The sequence below is a fragment of the Amblyomma americanum genome, chromosome 11 (genome assembly GCF_052857255.1).
Source record: "Amblyomma americanum isolate KBUSLIRL-KWMA chromosome 11, ASM5285725v1, whole genome shotgun sequence".
Taxonomy (NCBI): domain Eukaryota; kingdom Metazoa; phylum Arthropoda; class Arachnida; order Ixodida; family Ixodidae; genus Amblyomma; species Amblyomma americanum.
The window spans coordinates 71,575,874-71,599,136 of NC_135507.1; the positions used below are offsets into that span (position 1 = coordinate 71,575,874).

The 23,263-nt window shown below is 47.2% G+C and overlaps 1 protein-coding gene across 1 annotated transcript in view; it reads left to right on the forward strand.

Moving 5' to 3' along the window:
- LOC144109692 (uncharacterized) overlaps window positions 1-18,560 on the forward strand; it is a 94,765-nt gene extending 76,205 nt beyond the window's left edge. Inside the window, exons 10-12 of the mRNA XM_077642492.1 lie at window positions 3,356-3,566; window positions 11,583-11,749; window positions 17,949-18,560. Coding sequence (XP_077498618.1) covers window positions 3,356-3,566; window positions 11,583-11,749; window positions 17,949-18,506 — 936 coding nt within the window. The 3' untranslated portion in view covers window positions 18,507-18,560. The remainder of the gene's footprint in view (window positions 1-3,355; window positions 3,567-11,582; window positions 11,750-17,948) is intronic.
- The last annotated feature ends 4,703 nt before the right edge of the window (window positions 18,561-23,263 follow it).

The window sequence follows — 23,263 nt, forward strand, 5'->3', positions numbered from 1 at the left end:
AACGAGTTAGCATAAAAATATAACGTGCCACTAAATGTGTTAGACTTTTTTCATTACAAATGCAAAAATAGCATAAAATACACTTAAATGAGTGAACTAAGTATGCACCTGGAAAGGGCATGATTCCATCCGGTGAAAACAACTTGTAGTCGTAATTGGTATTGGCGGGTCCACTTCGCCGAGTAGTCAAAGCAAGCAAACTGTCTTCCTTCAGCACCATCAAGGAAAGAACTGCTGAACAATCTTGCCAACAATAGTATGCAAAAATTAATTCTATGTCGAGGTTCTTCAAACACAACGTTCCCGCGGAACATGATGAAAAATCGCACATGCCATCCGAGCGACCATTGCCGCAATGGCTGCCCTAGCACGGACGGTGTGTGTGAAACTGACGCTTGTTTCGGAAACTTTTTTTACTTACTATGTTTTCACTAGCATAAAAAAAAAGTTAATTTTTGAATTGTAACGAATTACTTTTCTCATAGCTGTAATTGTCATGCATTGTTTATGCTATTGACAAAATACGTTACAAACGTCAACGCGATGGCGGCGTCGAGAATGACACCCGCAACCGGTCCGCTGATGGCTGAAGACACGGCATGTCGCGGAAGTGACGGTCTTAAAAGTTCGTTTTAGGATGGTTCGGCAATTGTAAATAAATAAATAAATTGTTACCATGTCCAAAACGCCTATGTCACAACGGGTTGAGACAGAAAGAGAACAGGCTTAATAAAACAAAAAAATTAAGCAGTAATGCATGCACACAATATTTTCGCAGCATATGCGTGTCGACACATGTTTTGAGGGAAGTGGTGTTATTCACCAGGAGAGCGCCTACGGGCGTTTTCACATGCAGTGCACACAGTGGAATCGGAATGATGTTCGCCAATAAGCCAGCTTCCATCTAATTTCGCATTACGTTCACTTCTGCGCCTAATGACTGTGCAATGTGCTGAGCCGCAGCAGTGACGTCCTTCTCGACGTCCCTCCAAGCAGTAAAAAAACTTACAATTTGGTTTTAACCCACGACCAGTTCTGCCCAGTTGGCCCTCAATTGGGAATTTTTGCTTCCCACTTGACCCACATATGGAACCACTTCCCAGTTGGTTCCCAGTTCCTACTGCTTGGCTCTCAACTAGGAATTGATGTTTCCCAGTTGGCGGCACACTTGACCAATTGCCTCCCAGTTGGTCCTCAACTGGGACCAGTTGGTCTCCAACTGGTTTCCAACTGGTACCAGTTGGTATCCAACTGGGACCAGTTACTCCCAGTTGAAACCAGTTACTCCTAATTGAATTTCCAGTTGAAGATTTTCACCTGGGTCATGCCTCTTGAGAACTATGGCTTGTAGCACCTCCTTCTTCTAAAGAAAGGAATGCTCCATCTGATGGATTTGATGCTGCCAGCACCGATGACCCCACTGACCCATCTGTGCACTTTTATTGTGCTGACAAAGTTAACAACAAATCTGTAAACTCTTGACCATGGTGGCGAAAGTTGTTTTTTTTTTTGTTGGCAACAGCTGCAACCTGAAATAAGAATGAAGGGTGCTGTTTCTGTCACAACACAGAGCATGTCTCCTAGTCCCTCCGTCACCGAGTGTGCAGAAGCGTATGGTATACATTATCTACCTGCCATACAACGAATGTAGGATGAAATAAGACTGGCTGGGTTGACGGCATTGGCATTCTCTCTTTCTAATTGCACTTCATTCCTTTTCTCAGAATGCTACCAGCTGAGTGAGCACCGCTGGCCCTGTGTCCAACTTGGTGATTTCAAAATCTGCGACACATTTTATTTTTGAGTATTTAGTATGGCTAAAATATATGATATCCTGAAAATTTATTTTCGATGCTAATAGTTCAATGCTTTTGTTTCTATCAAGCGATACCTAATAACGGTACACAAAATGTATCGAAAAATAGTGTCGAAGATAAATGTACCTTCTGTACAGTCCAAGCCTGATCTTTACAGTGCTAGCTGTTATAGCAAAAGTTTCCCGGCTGAAATAGTAGTTGTCGTGTTTATCCACCGTACATGCGTCCTAGCTTGGCTGGAATGCAGATGTGGGAGGCCCCTCTACAGAGGCACGATAACGTGTCCTGTCTCTGTGCACAACTCATGCGTTAGCACCTTGCGCGAATGCTCCCACAAGGGAATGCAATCTTTACAGCAGTTGTAAAAGCACAAAAAAGGCAGCTATGCAGCAGTTGTAAAAGCACAAAAAAGAACAGCTAGCACTCATCGTATTGCAACGGGTGTAATTGCTAATACTCTCGGGTCTTGATGCAAAGACTGCATGTAATGAAGAACTGCGTGCAATGAGAAAATGCTTGCTTTTGTAAAATCAGTATATTGGGCGAAGAAGAAGACAGGACACAGACCAGAATAAAAGTGAAAAATTAGCTTTTAAATGACATTTCGGCTGTGTGTGAGACATTTGGGAGCCGAAATGGCATTTAAAAGTTCATTTTTTATTTTGGTCTCATTTCTGCCTTCTTCATGTACACCCCCGACCAGACTGATTTCCGTCCAACCCTCAACTTCAATATATTGGGGCTTAAAAGAATAATAAGGATGACTTTTTGAAAAATAAAAGCATAATTCTGTTTCGGGAAAATAAATATGTTTGTTCTTCTGACTGTCAGGTTTGTTCGGCAGCAAAATACGGATTTATTGCTGTCAAAATCGCATTGCACAGTAGAATTATTGGTTTTCATGCCACTCATTAGAAGGTACTGATGCTAGCACTAAAAAGGATTTAAGAGGTCAGTTTTTTAGTAGTGAATAATCATGTATCCTTGCCTTATCAATATGCCTATAAAAGCTACCTTGACTTCTCCGGTGACACCTGTACATTATATTTCAATACGACAGCATTAGTTGGCACAGCGGCACAAAATCCGGCGTCACCCAAAAAGTTGCATTTTAAAACTCATGGTTGGTCGAAATGGTGTGACGTCATCAAAGGTGAGAATATACGAAATGTTAGCCAGTACAGAACTAGAACTGCACCAAAGGAATAGCATGTAACTGGAATAGATTTGGAATGTAATTGGAATAGCGTTTGATTGGAATTGGAATGCTTTCGCATTACTTCCATGCATGTTCCGTAAGTGCCCTTGGTAATTTTGTTCTTTTCTAGCCTAAGAGCATTCTGTTTTTGGCGAAAATGGCCTCTTGGTCATGAAAATTTGGTAATAAGTATATTCGTACAGTCAAACTTCAATTCATCCTCAGTATCGTTCTGTCCGTAACTACTGGGACCACCATATCGTCCAAAGTGTTCCTGAAACACAAGGCACACTGAGGTTAGGAGTGGTGCCAGGTATTATATTGTGAAAATGCGCTGCAGGGCGAAGGCCAGACCGTGGACCGAGAAGCCTGCATGCGGTTGTACCAGCGGATGCGCTACTTGTTTGAGAATGGCCGCCCCCCCAACTGTGCGCTTGCCCAAGCCAAGGCCCTGAACAAGGAGATTGCCCAATACGCGCAGCCACAGCAGCGGCCCTTCATGCCCAACCTGGACGGCTATGAGCGTCAGGAGTGGCAGGCCGCGACCAATGGTGCGTGTGGCCACGCTCTAAGCAGCTTGCCCGCTTGACTGCTTGATACTATGGTGGGGCTAATAAATAAGACTGAAAAAGTCATGTCCTGGCCTGTGCCACTAATTGTAACAAACTTAATCTAATTATCAGTCCAAAAATAATTAACAGATAAAGAATTACTTTGCATAGTACAAAATAAAATAAAAAGCTAAACAGTGGTACTATAGCACTGCGGCCATTGGAAAGGCTGTTAAAAAGGAGAATTACTGCATGAGAAGGGTAAATAAAGTAGACTCTCATTAATACAAACTTCAACAAACTAGCAATTTTTTTTAACTTATCAGTAAGTTTGAATTACCATAAGTGCACCTCAGTATGATGCAAGACTGAATGTAATTCGCGGTATCAATATCTATGTATACAAATATTTTGAGTATGTTTCTCTATGCAAATGTAGCTAAATGCGTTAGCACAACAGAAAATATGAGCGGAAAGCAGTGATAAGTTGGTTTACTCAAGCATGATCAAAAAGTTATCAATAATGGGTTGGTTTCGCATTGGAGAAAAAATAAAAACTTCATGGGACGAAAAAAGGTTCGTATCATCCAAAGGTCAAAAAGTTGATCAGCGACAAAAAAAAAACTTCCTGAAACTGTTTCGCACTTTAAGTGAAAAAGTGTGCAACAGTGCAATGGTGGTTTTTTGCCGTACTGTCATTTTGTAGTGCATGCCCGCTGTTGAGAATATCAAAGCACAACTGCTCCAAAATAGTTAGGCTTCCCACAGTCTTCTTCACAGGTGCGACGCAGTAGCAATGGAGCCTCCTCACAGGTATCGGTGTCCATGTAAGGAGGCTTCACCACACAGCGAGCAGCTTGCAACAAGCGCGAATTATCAACGCACAGGACCACGCGGACAGAGGAAGCGAGGGGAATGTGCATTTGTGCCAGAACAGCGAGGTGTCTTCCAGAAGAAGGAAGAAATTGGAGGACGCTTAAGCTTCGCCTTTAATAGCAGAACACGACAGTGTTATCGGGCCGTTGCCACTTATCAGCAGCTGCCCTCGGGGAGGGGGATGCCGGTTCTACGCGTTGATGGAGCGATGTGACGGAGCTGCGGCAGCCGGCTTTTCTGCCTCACGAGCTCAAAATTCGAAACTTTGTCACTAAGGGGCACCTCCGACCTATACAACCCCCCCTTGCGTCAGAGCCACCCCGTTGGAGGTGCCAGATTTTCAGTTCACACGGTGCTTCAAACCTGACTCATTCTACCTCAGTCGCTGCTATTTCACGTGCCGAGACCACCGGAGCAAGACTAAATTTGAATGGTTTGATAGCTTGAATGGATTCGATCCCGGCCACTCCAGTTAAATTTCGATGGAGGGAGAATTCTAGAGGCCCGTGTACTGTGTGATGTCAGTGCACATTAAAGAACCCCAGGTGGTCAAAATTTCTGGAGCTCTCCATTGCGGCGTCCCTCGTAGCCTGAGTTGCTTTGGGACGTTAAACCCCCATAAACCATAAACCTTAAAAAAGTTCGAATTAACCGAATTTAAGAGGAATTGCGGTATGAATTAAGTGGCTTTAAAATGCATTGAAAATATAGGCATCCAAACAAAATTTTTAAATTTCTTTGAATTAACCGGAAGTACGAATTATCCAAATTTGAATTATCGCAAGTCTACTAGTAATTACTCGTGTGTTTTCCTTCTGAGCAGGCATTGCTAATGAAGGGAAAGAGCTGTAATAATAAGGTTTATGAGAGGCCTGGACTATGGAATTTTCATTCCTGGTGGGCCGATGAGGAGGAATATTATAGGGATGGAGGCAGAGCGGCCGTAGATAATCTGGATTGTTGATTCCATCTGTTGCCATATTGGGGGATGATTGGGGGTTGAAAAAAAAATTGGCAGTGGTTTAGCTCTGGTTAAACCTGGAGTGACGCGATAGCTACAGCTGACCGGGTGGAACGTGCTCATTTGAATTGCAAAGTCAGTGTTTCACTGTTCCGTTAAACTGGGTGTTCCTTCATCTTCGTCCCACTTGACACGGCGCATGCTCAGAGCTGTTGCAGCTCGGTTTCACCGGCGTGCCGCGCTTCCAGCCGCAGAAGCTGCTCTGCGCCACATGGCTGGTCACGTGATCAGCCACGGTGTCGCGCCGCCGGCAGCTGCTCCGCAGCTCGTGACCAACCACACGACAGAGTGGCAGCGCAACCACAGGCTGATGGTGCAGCCACTGGGTGGTGGTACCGCCGTACTGAAGGCTCGAAATACTACCGTAATGTACCTATCGCTACAAAAAGTCTTGAGATACTGAGTGTTCCCACGACCCCCCCCCCCCCCCCCCCCCCCCCCTTTGTGTAATGGTGACTGGTATGAAAATCTGGGGGCCCTTCTTAACCACATTCTTAAAAAGCAAATTGGATAGAATTTATAAGTTGGTCCACCCCTGATAATGGATTAGGGTGGATTAGTGGGTGGATGGTGTTATTTGGGGATTAATGAGTGAATTGTGGATTAGGGGGGATTGGTGAGTGCAATAATGGGAATGAATGGAGATTAGTGGGTGGATGGTGATAAGTGGGGATTAACGAGTGAATTGTGGTTTTACTGGGAATTGGTGGGTGCAATAATGGGAATTAAAGGAGATTAGTGAGCCATTCAAAGTAAATAGGGTATAGATTAGTGGGTGGATAGCAGTGGTAAGTATAATGCCATATCGTAGTCCAATGAAAAGCACTGAAACAGTGAATGCGATGGCATTAATAATAGGCTTTGGCCTGTGAATTGCCTGTCTGTAACTTAAAATGAGTGTTACTCACTTTATTGTCTGTATGGGTCCATTGTAGTTATTGTAGTTTCGAGAATGGTTTCAAGTTACTGTTTGACTGGCCAGATATCCTTCCGAGACCTATGGAAATATCCGGGGGGACAAAGCCTTCCGCGCCCCCGCACTCCCACTCTGCGGATGCAGCGTTCCCGCTCGCTAACCGCGGAGGGGTTCGTGCTCGACGGAAACAAAGGGAGGGGACGACACAGCGTGAACAGTCATATTACTTTTGCAATTAATACACAGAGCGAGCCAGCTATCTACAAAACATCAACGAGGCATTCCTCGGAAATAAGGGCTAAATAAGGACTTCCAACTTACCGGCTGGTGCAGGGGCACGACTTCCGAAGTATCGGCGGCGGACATTTGCATGCGCCGACAGTGGCGGCCGGGTTTTCCCGTGCGCGCTGCATTCTTGAGGCAAAGCCATTCCTTGGCATTTGCTGGGGAAGGCGACCAGAGCGCGCGTTTGCTGCGCTCGCTTCACTGCCTCGAAACAGAAGTCCAGCGGCAGGGCACAACGGATCCCCATGCGCCTGCCGCGAAAGGTGACGAGAGCGTGTGGCTCTAACCGCTCGTGACGCTGGCCGGTTCCCCAAGAGACTCTCTCCGGTCCCGCAGAATTCCGTGTTAACCTACGGGGTGGCGCTCCCGTCGCCATTCCTTTCCCCCATGAGGGAGACTTCCCCCCTCGCCCAACCGGTGCTGTCCGGACCGCCGACAAAGATGGGCCGCGCCGAAATGGAGGGGGGAAACAGGTTTCCACTTCCCTCCCTCCTTAAATGTCGGCCTACGGTTGAATCCGTCCATGGATGCCATTGATGAAGGGGCCACGAGCGTTGCGGTGATGACTGCAAAACAGCTCGTACAGGCGGGGTGCCGGGGCCATCCGACGTGCTCCTGAAGAGCCTTAGGCCTACTCGCTCTGACACTTGCAGGTGCCAACAAAAAGCCGAGGACAATAGCTAGAACACAACGTTTCTGCCAAGGTGACACTAACGCGAACGGCGCCTATTGCTTCTCGCGGTGTCGCCGCGTCCCGGTGCTTTTCCTGTAATCACGACTGCAATCCAAATCAGCTGATTACGGCGTCCGGCTCCCAGAGCCAAAGAGACAGAACAGAGAATATTTACAACTATTTACAACTATGTACAAGAAAAATTGGTCCACCCTTCAGGCTTCCATATTCACTCGCTTCTGGCTTGCTGTTCTCCGTGGACGTCTCGGTCTCGCTTGCCATGTGCAGACCTCATAGGTTCACCTTCCAAAGGTGTACCGATGAAGTGCTAATCAAAAGCGTAGCATGCACGAAAATTCTCCCATGCTGCTATTATGCTCATCTGGCTGTCAAGAAAGCATCTTAGTTTTTCTTGCAACTCCGAATTCGGATCAGGCCTAACTATGTTCCAAATCCGGGCGGGAATTCCACGAACCGAACTGACTGTCGTCCCTCGTCCCAAGAGTGTACCACATGTTGGGCGCCATTGTGGAAATTTCCTGGGGGACAAAGCCTTCCGCCTGCCCGCTCTCCCACTCCGCGGGAACAGCGTTCCCGCTCGCTAACCGCGGAGGGGTTCGTGCTCGAGGGGAACAAAGGAAGGGGAGGACACAGCGTGAACACTCATATGCTATTTATTACACTTGCAATTAATACACAGAGCGGGCCAGCTATCTACAAAACATCGAGATTCCTCGAAAATAGAAGGCTACGTAAGAAGGACTTCCAACTTACCGGCTGGGGCAGCGGACATTTGCATGCGCCGACAGTGGTGGCCGGGTTTTCCCATGCGTGCTGCATTCTTGGGGCAAAGCCATTCCCTAGCATTTGCTGGGGAAGGCGACCAGAGTGCGCGTTTGCTGCGTCCGCTTCACTGCCTCAAACCAGAAGTCCAGCGGCAACGCAGAACGGATCCCCATGCCCCTGCCGCGGAAGGTGATGAGAGCGTGCGGCTCTAGCCGCTCGTGATGCTGGCCGGTTCCCGAAGAGACTCTCTCTGGTCCCGCAGAATTCCGTGTAACCTACGAGGTGGCGCTCCCGTCACCGTTTTCTTTCCCCCATGAGGGAGACTCCTCCTCTCGCCCAACCGGTGCTGTCCTGACCGCCGACGATGAAGATGGGCCACGTCGAAATGGAGGGGGAAACAAGTTTCCACAGACCTAGGGTTATGTTACGAAACCACTCTAAAAGCATCACTCCTGTCGTGTCTACGGCTGGCTGCAACCAATAAGAGTGGGGCTTTTAGAGCAGTCTCAGTTCTAGATTGTTATCGTAATCCCACTGTATGAGTTTCTGGCAACTTATTTCATTTTGATTTTATTTGGTGTATGCCATGTAGGTCATGGCTCCAAATGACATTGGCCATCAGGGTTGATGTCACATTGGTCTTAGCCGGAACAGTCTCGTGGGGCCACTTGCTTGAATGAATCGCCTGATGCCCATACTGCCACATGGCAAACTGGGGTCAACGTTGACAATTGATGGAGCATGGCGTGCTTCACGTGCCTGACAAGCTATGTCGTTGCTAATCCGGTTTCGGTAAAGAAACTGTGCGGTGGTTATTCGAGGAATCGGTGTCGACCGGATTGAATGCAATGGCACTAGAGTGGCAAGCAGAGGTTAAAACGGATGCTTGGGCGAGTTGGTAAGTCATTTTAAAACTGAACAGCGCGCACTTTGAAAGGGACCACGAGGAAGACACGACACAGACGAGCACTGATGCAGAGGTGCTCTGACCACATTGGCCGTGCCTATGCCTTGTGGTTTGCTTTCTTACCTCCCATTGCTTTCCTCATGATTACGTCAAGGCCAAATGAGATGAAACGTTTGAAAACATGGCTCCGGAAGTGCAAGCTGTGTCACGGTTTTTTTTTTTCAAATGATTACAAATGATAGTTTGGGTTCCTGAACTTGATTGAAATATCTTGTGCAGCATTTTGAGCTTTTGGCACTGTGTAGAAAATTTGAATGTAGGGAAAATTTTTAAATTTCCGGGGCACATAGGGAGATTTAGAGCTCCTATATGTTCAAATGTATGCTTACGTAGGTGAGTTGCCCTACCATGAGTGCTACCAAGTGTTCAAAAAATGCTTTACAGCCTGTTGAAATGCAGCTGCATCTGCTTGCTCTTTTTTTTTACCGTGGCTGAAAGGCGGGCATGCACCGACGTTCACCTGTTTCAGAGCTCCCGAAGAGTAGAGAAACAATGGGACTTTGATCGTACTTACCAGATAGCAGCAGAGATTGCGAAAAGTAGCTAATAAAGATTTTGCAGGACTAAGCCTCCATAAGTGGTCGCCATGCCTGCAGTTCCCTTGTTTGGTATATTGGACAAATTTTTTTTTGCCGCTTCTAGGATATGCTCAAAATATGTTTGCTTGCTTGTGGTGATGCTGTGATCTTGCTCATTTCAGGCAACTTGCCTACAGTCATTTAATTGCTCAGTGCATAGATATTGCCTTTTTCAGTGAAATCTCGTTGACTGGGATAAGCCAAATTACGAGGTTTATTGGAGCCGACAGTTTTGTGCTGTAGTAGTTATGTTGCCACAAAAAAAATTTATTATTAATTCAAACGACCCTTACATGTGTGTGGTACCTGTTCTGGCCTGAGAATCTTTGACAAAAAGCGTACAGTGTGGCTTGCTGTCTATTGCTGCCTGATGTAAGTCGTTGCCTTGTTTTGAGACTTCCTAGCTTGAGATACGTAGTTCTCGTTTTGAAGTTGAGGTCGGTCATGAGCGTCCGTCCAGTTTTCTTTGCATGCAACTTTCGAGGAAGAAACCTTGCGAACTTTGGTGGCTGTGAGGAAAAGGCAGCTGAGTGGCTCGGAAGGCAGGGTCATGACGAGCGAAGGCCACTGCAGATTCATCAGCTTTCCTCAGTGTTGAGTGGTCAAATATACTCAAACAGGTTCCAGAATTTGAGCAGATGCTTCTCTGGAGTGGAGCAGGTGCTGAGACAATGGAGAGTATCATTCTCTCATTGTTATTGAGCCATCTTTGGATTTAATTATAGTTACAATTGAAAAAAAATAATGTGATTCATTTTGAGTCTAAATAATTGACATTTGACTGTAATATTGTTTAGTCGCTTCAGTGATGCTTGCAGATCCATCTTGCACTCTGGTGTGTTTTGCTACGTTCGCCAAAAATGCTAGTGGTTGCTTGGAACTGGCATATTTGCTGCTTTGAAAGTCACTCCAAACTTGCACACACTTGCACTAGCATTTAAGTTTCATTGGAAGCGAGGAAACTAAGCCCTTGAGCAGGTTTCCAGCTCTCATGCCTTGTGCCTCTTCTGCTGCCTGACATGGTTCTGAGCATTTCCACGAACACAAATGGAAAGCCCCTTGGTAAGGCGCCATGCTGGGGAACAAGGCTGCAGTGTACTAAGCACTCCAAATCGTTCTCAGGAACTGATGACATCTGCATGAGTGCTCATTTTCATTGCTTTATGCTGATCAGCAGCAGATGCTGCTGAAGCTGATGTCAGGTAGCTGCAGAGGTAGCTTGGATGTTCCGTAAGCTGGAGGCAGTCAGCGTAGGTCTGTTGTGTGGGCAAGGCAAGAGCTGTGTCATATTCGCGGGTTGTGCTCACATATGGTGCGGCAGGCATTGAGTAGGTGTTGCACCGAGAGCATGTAAAGTGTAGTTCCGGTGCACATCGCCTTATGTTGTCATTTTGTCTCTGGCTCCCATGTAGAGGTGTGCAATCTAAGGCAACATACAAATATCTCTCTTGAACACCCCTGCCTCGGTTGCCAAAAGGCAGCTGGCAGTGTTGTCCAGCTAAGTAAATGAGCACTTAAGCAGATAAATATGTGAATAGATATGCATACAGGGATCGACAAACGGATGAGTGAAGCAGTGAATGTATCAGTGAATAACTCAGGGAGTTAAGTGGCAGGTGTGTGAAAGGGGGCTAGAGTTGATATTTAATACTCTCTTGTGGCTCTAGCATTCTTGCGTCATTGCGGCTGCTGTGCTCTCATTATGTGGCGAGCATCATGGTGCTAATTGCACCTGCTCATGACCATCCGCTTATCGTACTGCACACTTTAGTCTGTACTGGCAGCCGTGTGTCAAAGATTCAGCGACTCTGGCACATGAATGTTGACAGAAAAGGAGAATGTGTGCTAGTTTATCGATATGCGTGCCATACATGGGTGCATCTGAATCAAAATTTACACCTCTCTCTCTTGCAGTTCTTCACGACATTTATGGGCTTGAAAGACCACCGGGAGACCCTGAGGTTGAGAAAGTGGGCACCGTTCCTGAGTTTGAGGCCTTCTTCCGCACGGGCGTGGTGGTCGTGCCCACAGAGTTCCATGTGGGCAGTAGCCACCTTGCTCCCTTGCTTCCGTCAAATGAGGTGGATACTGCCGCTTTGCTCTAACATATATACTTCAGCCTGCTGCCTTGTGCGGGGTGGTGAGAATGTTAATAACTGGTATTAATGGTGAGAGAGAGAGCGGAGGAGGAACAGCAAGGAGGTTAACCAAGGGTAGGCACCTCTCCTCCACTGCAGCAAATGGAAGCAGGGATAAAAAGAGGATGCACAGATACAGTTGTCTACTTGTGCAGAGCTTGAGGGTGTCTTGGTTTGAAAACGTGCATAGCAACATGGTTGCAGCACGGAATCGAGCTCAGCCGTAGGGCGTTTCAATAACTCAGCCATTCTGGAAGTGAGGAGGGAGAGACAAACAGAACCGGCTTGGAATTGAATCGTGGCTATTTGCTTTGTGAAGGCTGTTCATCTCTACACACCGCATATATCCCCAGCATTCTGTCTCTTTATGCTCCGTGACAACTATTCTTGGCAGTGAAGATAATGCTGCAGTGCAGGAGCATCTACAGCTTTGTCAGCTGCGTGGTTGCTTTGCTTCGTTGCTGGTAAAACTCGTGCCATCTATGGATGCATCTCTTAACCGCAGGTGCCTAAAAAAATTTGCTGTGATCAAAAAAATTGTTTCTGTTGTGACTCTGTAATGCTGAAACTGCAGTTATGTCAGAAACATGCCATAAATCACTGGTATTACCACTATGTTCTCTATTTGTGTTGTCCACTTGTTGGCGTGCCGGAGCCACCACAAGCAGTAATAAGTCCAACTCCGGAGAGCAAGATACGAACACGTTTTACTGGAACGCCATGTTGTTTTTTTTTCCCCCGTGTGCCCCTACATCAGTTGCCAGACGAGTTTTCTACGTCGGCCAACACTCCCCCACACTTGGTTTGAGAATCACACCACTGACACTCACATCACAAGTTCAGTCGGTTTGGCGGTCGCCGGATACGAGTGGGCCGTCCGGGTTGACCATCGGCTGCAGGGGTTGGTGCTGAACTTGACTGTTGTTCATGTAGGTCCCACCATTCACTCTGCTCAGTAGGGCTACCGTTATCACGACGAACCTGGTAGAAATGTCGGGTAACGGGTCCTCCGGCTGTGTTGAGCTTGAGCATCCTGTTTCCCAAGACATGTTGAACCGTACCCTTCATCCAACGCTGGCCAAGACCAAAGTTGCGGAACAAGACAGTCTGGCCACGGACCCATTTCCCTTTTGTTAGCGTGTGCCTTTCAACGTTCGGCTCTTGTGGTTTCTGCAGAAGCAGGTCCAGGCGTCCTTTGGGTCGATAGCTCAGGAGCATTTCAGCTGGGGATTTGTCCCTACTTCCGGATGGTGTGCGTCTGTGGTCTTGCAGCCACCGGTTTAAGCGAGCTGAGAGTGTTCCACGTGTGAGTCTCTTGAGACCGTCTTTGACTGCCCTCACCGCTCTTTCTGCAAGCCCATTAGATTGAGGGTGGAAGGGCGCTGTACGGATGTGCCGTATGGCATTCTTCGTGATGAATTCTTGGAATTCGGCACTGACGAAGGCACTGCCATTATCAGACACCAGACAATTGGGCAGACCAAATCGTGCAAATATGCTCCTTAAGATCTCAATGGTTGCTGTAGTCGTTGCACTATTTGTTGCGACTGCTTCGATCCAGCCTGAATAGCTGTCCACAACAACCAACACCATCTTGTTTTCAATTGGACCAGCATAGTCTATGTGAACACGTGTCCACGGCTGGGTTGTTGCGGGCCATGCCGCTGCCTTCTCGGAGGGTGGCATTGATGCCGTCTGTTGGCAGATAGGGCAATTCCGCAGGAGCTGTTCTATGTCTTGATCAATTCCTGGCCACCACACAAGTTTCCTTGCCAAAGCTTTTGTGGTACTGAGTCCGGAATGTGCTTCGTGCAGTTCCAACAGGAATGCTCTTCTAGCTGCCTCAGGGATCACTAGTCGGTCTCCCATGAAGATGAGTTGTCCATCTGCAGTGAGGAAATTCCTACGTCTCCAGAATGGCAGTACTTGGTCATGGTTAGACTGTGGGAGTTTCTTAGGCCATCCTCCCAGTTGGTCCTTCCCAGCAACGTCTTCGAGTTGCTTCCTTGAGACCGGTGCCATGTCCAAGATGCTGGCTACTAGTGCACTGTCTTGTTGGTCAGGGTCTTGCATCTGCAGTTCAGTCTCACTGGCTGGCACAGGTAGTCGACTCAGTGCGTCTGCATTTTGGTTGCGGGATCCGGGCTTATACTTTATGGTGTATTTGTAGGCACCAAGGGTAATTGCCCACCTTTGAATGCGTGATGCTGCAGTAGTAGGAATTGGTCTATTTTCCTTGAAGAGTCCAACCAGTGGTTCGTGATCAGTCTTCAACGTGAACTCCCTACACAACAAGTAGTCACGGAACTTTACCACTGCAAACACCAGAGGCAGGGCTTCCCTTTCCAACTGAGAATAGTTCTTCTCTGTCTTTGTGAGGGTGCGGGACCTGAACGCTATTGGCCTTTCAATGCCATCGATCACATGAGATAGCACTGCACCAATTCCCTCTGGTGAGGCATCACATTCTAGCACTAGTTCCTTCGTGGGGTCAAAGTGCACGAGCATATTAGAGTTAATCAGAGAGTTCTTCACAGCTTCAAATGCTCTCTTCTCTTCCGATGCCCACTTCCATTTGCTCTCTTTCTGTAGCAACCGGTACAGAGGTGCAAGGAGACTTGACATTTTGGGCAGAAAACTGCGGTAATAGGTGATCAGGCCCAGGAAGGATCTGAGTTCTTGGACATTTCTGGGCGCTGGTGCTCTCACGATAGTGTCCAGTTTCTTTTCCACTGGATGCAAGCCGTGTCGGTCAATTTTGTGTCCCAGGTAGGTCACTTCCTGTGCTCCGAACACACACTTGTCTTTCCGCAACCGGATACCATTTTCTCGAAAGATTTCCAGTACCTTGTTCACAGTATTCCCATAGCTATTCTTATCCTCTGCAATCAGAACATCATCTAAAAAGACTTGCGTGCCCGGCACATTTTTCAGAAGTTCTTCCATCTTCCTTTGGAATATGGCAGGGGCTGATGCAATGCCATATGGTAGCCTATTGTAAGCAAATAGACCTTTGTGAGTGTTCAGTACAGCAACTTGCTTTGCTTGATCGTCCAGTGGTATGTGGCAGTAGGCTTCACGTAGGTCCAATTTTTGAAAACCAATAGCCACCCTTGAGAGAGGCGAAAATGTTTCCCATTTTTGGGAGTGGGTGCTGGTCGACATCACACTCAGGGTTGACAGTGACCTTGAAATCCCCGCAAATTCTCAAGGTTCCATCTGCTTTTACCACTGGAACGATTGGCGTTGCCCAGCAGCTGTGGCTGACTGGAGACAAGATCCCTTGCTGACACATTCTGTCCAGTTCCATTCCTACTTTTTCGCGCAATGCATAAGGTAGTGAACGGGCTTTCAGGAATCTTGGAGTTGCATCTTTTTTCGTGGCAATGCTGGCAGGAGGTCCCTTCATCAGTCCTGTGCCCAGCTCGAAGAGCTCTCTGAACTTTTCTTTCAGTTGTTCTGTGACACTTGAGATTTCACAGTCTGGAGTCAGGATTATGCCTACCTCTTGGTCGGGCAGCAGATGAAGTTTTTGGATCACATCTCTACCACACAGTGAAGGTCCTGGGCATTGCACCACATACAGTTCAGCAGTTGCATTGCAGTTCTGGTGCTGCACTGTCATATGAAGCACCCCGCTGATAGGTAGCTTCCCCAAGTAACAATGGAGCTCTTTGTTTGTAGGCTTCAGGGCTGGCCAATGCTTGGCATGGCAATGGTATATTTCTTCAGGAATTATGCAGACTGGTGAACCCGTATCCACCTGCATGTCGAGATTCACTGGTCCCCACTTCACCGTCTTGTAGACCGGCTCGACCGCAGTACCTTCGCTGGTAACCGTGTAAATATCAAGGACTGGAGTGCAGCTACTGTCGCCAGCTTCGGCACTTACCGCGTTGGCCTGAAATTTCGTCGGCCTTTTCGCTTTTACCCCACCGAAACACCTTGTAGCTAATTGCCCTTGCTTGTGGCACTTATAGCAAGTCGACGTCTTAAGCGGACAGTTGGGAGCATCGTGTGAGCAGTCGCCACAACGAATGCACGGGCGCGGCGTCTTTGCCTTGGTGTGTCGGTATTGCGGATTCGTTTTCTTCTAATACCCCTGTCACACGGGCACTTTCGATCCTCATTGAGTCAATGCTCACTGAACTCAATGCAGATCGACGGTTGTCACACGGCCACTTTCAAGCGCAATCGAGCTCGATCCTGCTTGACTCGATGCCGATTGGTTTAGCCAGAAGTACTCGTTGGACCATCTTTTCTTGCAACCCGATGACAAATCTGTCACGCAGGTTTCGTTCCAACGCGCTCCCGAAGTCACAGTTGTCTGCGATCTTCCGAAGTTCTGCCAGGTATTCGCCTACCTTCTTGCCGGTTTTCTGTACGCGGGTTTGAAACCGGTACGTTTCGTAAATTTCCGACGGTGCCGGGTTCAGGTGCTGCTTGAGAAGTGCAATGATGGCTTCATAAGGTTCGTCCCGCGGCTTTTTCGGCGCCAGTAGGCTTCGGAGACGACCATATACCTCCGGGTTGAGACATATTATGAGAATCGCGCTCTTGCAAGCGTCATCGGTGATTTCGTTAGCATCGAAGTAAGACTCAAGCCGCTCGGAGTAGTTTGTCCATGTTTCCGCATTCGAATCGAACTGCGGAGGTGCCGCGAACAATGGCTGAGCGCCAAGTGCTTGCGCCATGCCACCTACTTGTCGCGCCGGTTCTTGCGTCTCACGTAGAGTCGTCGACTTGCCTTGGTGGGTGTCGTACGTTCATTCCGTCTTCATCCCATCCTCGTCGCCACTTGTTGTCCACTTGTTGGTGTGCCGGAGCCACCACAAGCAGTAATAAGTCCGACTCCGGAGAGCAAGATACGAACACGTTTTACTGGAACGCCATGTTTTTTTTTTCCCCCCTGTGCCCCTAAATGAGTTGCCAGACGAGTTTTCTACGTCGGCCAACAATTTGAAGTGCAAAGTATTAGCTGTAACGTAAAACTGTGTTTTGCTGCGTACGAAGAGAGGGTGTGTTTCGGCCCTGGGTGCTTTAATCTGTTGCCAAGGATAGTTGTTGCAGATTGTAGGCCTTTGCAAATTCATAACAAAGGAAGTGCAGTATTATGTTGGCAAATGCTTTTTTGGAGAGTGCTTCATGGTTACATAAATGTAATGCTCTTGAAAATGACTGCTGTTGTGGCTGCGATGATGAATCCATTCAACTGTACCATGTGACTACAGAAAAGAAAGCGCACGACGCTGTATACCTAATAATGCAGGTGATTCGAATTGGGCGCAGTTCACATTGCAACCTGTCACCAGTGGATGCATGCGCACCTTATGTTGTGTGTTGCAGTTTTGTGCAGAAAAAAGCGTAAGGTTTCCTTGGGGTTGAGGGTTTTAGAGAATGATATTTTCTTTGTTTTACAAAGTGATATGGCTGATAATTATCATCTTTGTGGCTGCAAAGACAATAAGCAGACCTTGAAGCTCTACTAATTAAAATGTTAAAATTTAGCTGCTTAGCTTCCAGTTTAGCATAATTTTCGAAGCCACTATTGTTCGTCACGGCTTAGATTTTCTCTGAAAAAATTGTTTTTCCAAGCACCCTGACTGTAAACTTTAGAAAGTGTTTACTAAAACACCCAAACTACTTCTGTGTATTTGGATGCAAATGTGCCTTGTTGCTTAAGTGTTACCTTGAGAATATTTTAAGTGATTTGAAATATGCTAGTCAAAACTAACAAGGTTTAGCAGCACTCTAACGATGCGTATGTCGGCACGTTGCATCACAATGAAGTAAGCCTACCTTGTAGGCAATGTTGAAGTGAAAAGCTAGTTAATAGTAGCAGGAAAGGAATGTGTGGTTGTTCTCTCTGCAGTTACTGCTCATTGAATACAAGAACATATGGTTCATAGGCAACATTTGCCTACCAAAGAAATAAATGCATATTGGTTAACTTATGCACAAGTTTTACTTCTCTTCTACAGTCGTAGGAATGTCACTTCCGTCGAAAGCAAGTGGGTGCTGAGTGGTTTCCTTTTGCTTTGCGTGGTTTTGTAGTCGTGTTTGATTTTAACCTCTTTATCATTAAGTTGGTGAGCTTTATGTCAAATTGTAAAAATTTGGGGTCACCCTTGTCTTTTCGCAGACAACCGTGGCAACATTTGGACGACTCGTGGACCGTTTTCTTGACGGAGAGTACGCAAACTCTTGCATTTATCTACGTGACGGCTCCGCCTTTCCGGAACTCTCCGAAGCCTTTGACGCAGTAAACATTGAGAGCATTCGCTGCACTGATTGCCAGTCGAGAGCTCTTTCAGAGGATGAGCTCTGCTCCTTTGCCAGCCGAGAGTCGGCACCGGGCTTGGACCAGCATGCCTGCCGCCGGTGTGAACAGCTGCGAGACACTCGAAGAAAATACGATCTGTTGTGCGGTCGCTTTATCTCATTCTTTCTTTGGCCACTGTTGGTGGATGAACAGAATGTTATCGACACTGTGGAACTTCTTCCAAGCACTCGTCCAAAACGTCCAAAGCCTAACTACATCCGGAAGAAAGTGAAGAAGCCATGGGTAAAGGCGGCATGGGCAGAGCGCAAGCGGCTAGCTGCAGCAGCAGCGGCTGCCGTGTCTGGCAACGGGTCCCAAGAAGAAGGGCAGGAGGAGTGCGATGACGACATGGCTGTTGCTGAGAGCAGTGCAGATTGAGCCGTGCCAAGCACATCTCGGGAAAATGAAAATTAAATGTTGTTTCAAGACTGGTGCTGGAAACTGCTGTCTTAAGGGCACATATTGTCTATATAAATATCAGTGATGATGTGTCATCACTACACAGTGGATTTTCACTTCAAATACCTTAAAGACCATCGTTTGAGGCTATTACATAAAGGATGAAGAGGGCACAAATAAAAGACGATAATTTTTGAGCAAGTTACACAAAGTAAAGATTTTCACTGTGAAACTGCATGTGTACTTCAGTCAAAAAACATAGATGGCCAGGTGATAGCAGCAAGTTCTCGGGGAGCATCGTTGCAGTCTCTGGCTGTCCGGTTGAATAATGACGCAGAGGATTAGTTGTGCGGGCTTGAAATTGATGCCTGCTGCTGATGGCCCGTGCAGAGCTAGATGTGTAGTGAAGGTGCGCAGATGTAGGGTTCCTGTTGTACCTCAATCAGAATGAATGGATGAGCTGCTTATTTGGAAAGGGAGGCTCAAGGTCATTTGTTGGGGAATTGAGTTAAATGGAAAAGTAAGGGTCCATTGATATAGGAAAGGGTGGCATGGGTGGTCTAAACACTTTTTACACTGCTTTGTAGAGGCCACTTATCTTAACATATTTGCCACTCCCTTCCGAGATGCCATCCACTTCGGCTCTGGTCAATGCACGAAATTCCTCACCTTCAGTGGGAAAACCATGCTTTGCGACGAGGTCGCCGCGTCCCTTGTGGAACTCTGAACAATGCCAAACTAGGTGGTACAGGTCAGCATGACACGTACTGCCACAGTACAGTCAATATTGCCCCCTAGATGCCAGCGTTGGCCGGTAAGCCATTTACGGATGATGTTTGGCATATAAGCGGCATCGGCGATGATCTTATTAATGAAGATCTGCTCGTGCCATGTGAGAGAAGTTCAGAATAAAAACTTAACACACTAGCAATGTGGCGACGACTAGTGAGGACAGGTAGGTCACACAGCGATAGAGTCCAATCTGCACTACCCCAAGAAGGTTCGAACCATGCTGTGACCGCCATGTTTTGATAGATGCGAAAAGCAAAGGGAGTACATGTGTTGTGCGGTGTCAGCGCACATTAAAGGTCCTTAGGTGGTCGAAATTATCCGGCAGTGGTAGCTGCACCATTTGCTCCATTCTGATACATTTTGCTGTGCCAGTCTGTTCCAAAAGCGGCAAATTGATCAATATTGCGCCTTAAATGTGCCAAAAGAAGACGTGGTCGCGGGAAAGCTACTATTTTTGTAACCATTCAGGCTTTCAGTTGCCAACCTACTAAAACCTAGGGCGCTATAGTGGGATGGCTCGTGGTAGAATTTAACAGCCAGTTCATTCGCGTACATGTAGGAAGAATGAACTTTGGAGAGGCGGTTAAGTCAAATTTTCTTTAAGGCGTCTCCCCTTGGCTGCCATCTCGGCGCGCTTGCGCATGCGCAGCAGGCATTGCAGCAGATGACTCCGCGGGGCTAGTGTTACTATTGGCTGCGCCATAGGCCAAAGACTCGCAGTAGTCCTTGCGAAAGCGCGTGACTTCCGGAACATTTTTTTTGGCGTGCAGCTCGGATAGCGAGGGCCTTTCCAGAGTTTTTGTTCCTCCATGTTCGCGCATCTTGTTGGTAAACCCTGAAGAGGGCCGAAGAAATATCTTCTGGGTTGAAGAACAAAAGCTTGGAGCAATTCCAACGAGGTAAAGCTTTGTTGGAACGAGGAAATTCCAGCATTGCTGATTCACTTTGCGAGCTTGATGAATCTGTAAAAAAAATTGATTACAAGAAGCATTGAGACAGTGTCAACATGAAAAAATAATGGTTCCACTGAACATGTCCTTTAGACTTTTAGTGAAGCTCGCTTGGCTGAACTTGCGTGCAGGGCAGTGCCAGCATTAATAAAATGTTTGTCTCTGTTTTTTTGTGAACATCATCTGTTTTTTTTCCTCCTAGCTACATATGGCTGAACCTGATCTCGTTAGTAAAAAACTCTTCTGGGTGACTCCTTCATAAAGTTCGTTCTTCTCCTGGGTTGCTCCACAATTATTGTTCTGATACAGAAAAGGTGATCCAAATTGAATTTTCTTTTGCTCCATAAATTGCTCCAGAACTTGATATGGGTGGACCACCACTGATTTGGGAATCAATCACTACTGCACCTCATTCTTTTTTCACTCCCACCTTTGCTCACAGCGTGATCGCAGTGTTTACCCTGAAGTCAGAAAAGTTCTCCAAAAACCAATTAGACAAACGGGGAGTAAAGGAAGAGAGACAGAAGAGGTAGCATAGCAGAAGGCTACGGATAAATTTCTATCACTTCGGGGTCTTTGAAAGCCTATCACAAGAAAATATATAACTGATTAGAATGCTGCGCTGGGCAAAGTCATAGAACTGTGTCACAAAACTATGAGCTTATTAGATCTAAACCACGGCTCTTGTTACAAGCGTTTGATAAAGTTTGGAGGCTGAGTTCGTAGGTTGAAAATAAACATATTGGCAGATTTGCCTGTGTGGTTGGCTTTGAAGCCTTATAATAAACTCTGCACATCTCCAACCTTTGGGTGGAGATGTGCAGAGTTTACTATAAGAGTATGTAGGGCTCTATGGCCCCTTTTTTAGCCATTTAAAATGTGTGCGCTCTCCCAGTCATCTATAGGTGCACGCAGGCACTATATAAGCAGCACAACTGAGCATGACCGAACAGCTCCTCGTCTAGGCATTTTTATTTTTACTTTTTCTTAGTCTGCCTACCATCTAAGGAATGTTCACGACATAACAAGCGCCGTCTTACATGTGCATGTCACCGCGACTAATGTACATCGCAGGAGATTTTGAGTGGGATCTTAGCTGCTTGTGTCGTAATGCTTGTTTTTTTTCTGATGCACCATTCATCTGCATCAGGTCCTGGTGATATAACTTATTCCAGGTACGCTTTTTTTTCTCTGCTACCCCATTTAGTGGACACTGCTAGTTGTGGGGACGTTTTTGGATGCGTTCGGGGAAAATGAGCACCTCCTGGAGAGAGAGAGAAAGACGAACGGAAAGGCAGGGAGTTAACTAGGCAGCGCCCGGTATGCTACCCTACACGTGGGATGGTGAACAGTGGGAGAGATAGAAAGGGGGGAGAGATTCCGAATGCCCCGATGGGCTGTTTTGGGGAGATTTTGAGGAGGTTTTGTTTGTTGGGTTGGTCCAAATCGGCCAAGGTCAAATTTCGGGGGTGGCCCGGGCCAAAAGTTGTTGCTCGCAAGGTCACACCAAGGTCACACTTGTGCACATCGCGGAGATTGACTTGCATCGAATAGAGCTATCGCTGTAAAAATGTGTAGCAGATGATGCGTGCGCATGCTGGCATGTCGCCTAGTGAGGCAATTTTGCCGCATATTGCTTGTATGGACACATTCTCGACCAGTTTTTCCCTTGCTCCGTCGCACCGGTAACTGACCGAGGGGTACATACGTTGTGCGCAGATGACCTGACTCTGTGGATGTGCAGGGGCAGTCACAGCCAAATTGAACTGACGCTTCAAAGAGCTGTAGATGTAGCAGAAAAATACTTTGAACCAATCGGTCTCAGGTGCTCGGCCGAGAGATCGGAAGCGCTATTTCTCGCGCCCATGCAGTCGCCACAGCGTCGGCGCATAAAGCAGGACGGACCGTATAACACGGGAATCACACTCAGGGTCAACGGTAACATAATTCCAGCGGTGGAAAGCATTAGGGTTACGAATTCAGGCAAACGGCAGGAACTCGGAAACGATTCAGGCTAGAGGCTAGCACCAGTCAAACTTGCCGACTCCTAAAACGAATCGCTAACAAACATGCGGGTATGAAAGAAGCTAACCTCCTTAGGCTAGTGCAATCTTTTATAATCAGCAGGATAGTCTACGTGGCACGGCTTTACCAGGCGGAAAAGGACGAAATGGATGTTCTAATCCGTAAAGGGATAAAACAGCACTAGGTTTACCACCCTGTGCGCCAACAAACAAGATTTTGAGTCTAGGCGTTTCGAATACCCTCGAAGAGCTCATTGAGGCTGCAAGGACCTCGCAATATCAGAGACTTCTGCGCAGTCGTACTGGTCGCAGCATTCTGGAGAAGCTGGGGCACGAGCCTCCAGCGTTTTCGAGACGTACGGACCCGGTTCCTAGACAGGTTAGGGACAAATTAAAGATACCCCCACTCCCCAAAAACATGCATCCCATCTACCATGAGAGCCGGAGGAAGGAGAGAGAAGTAGCGTTGCAAGCCCGCTTTCAGGGCAGACTAGGGTGTCTTGTATACGGATGCCGCACAATGCACAAACAGTACGGGGCGCATTTCGGTAGCCACTAGGGAAAACGGAGGCCCGGTAGCGTGCTGTAGCACCAGACACTCGACAGTAACGGAGGCGGAAGAGTTGACCATTGCGCTGGCTCTAACTCAACAACAGGTTAAAATTATCGTGAGTGACTCTAAATCAGCTATTAGAAATTTTGACGCGGGCTGCATTTCAGCTACAGCAGCACGAGTGTTGGCCGGCAGTCCACCACTGGCAGAGCAGGTAGCGCTCATTTGGACACCCGCGCACCAAGGGTTGAGGGGAAACGAGAAAGCGCACGCACTGGCCCGAGGATTAGCTACTTTCCGGGATCCCAGTGGCGTCTTGTGCACAACCCCGTCCCCCTCGCGTGATGAGGAGCTCCTACAGTTCGATGACGATCTTAACACGTATAAGGAAATCCTAAACCATTAAAAATTAGGCCG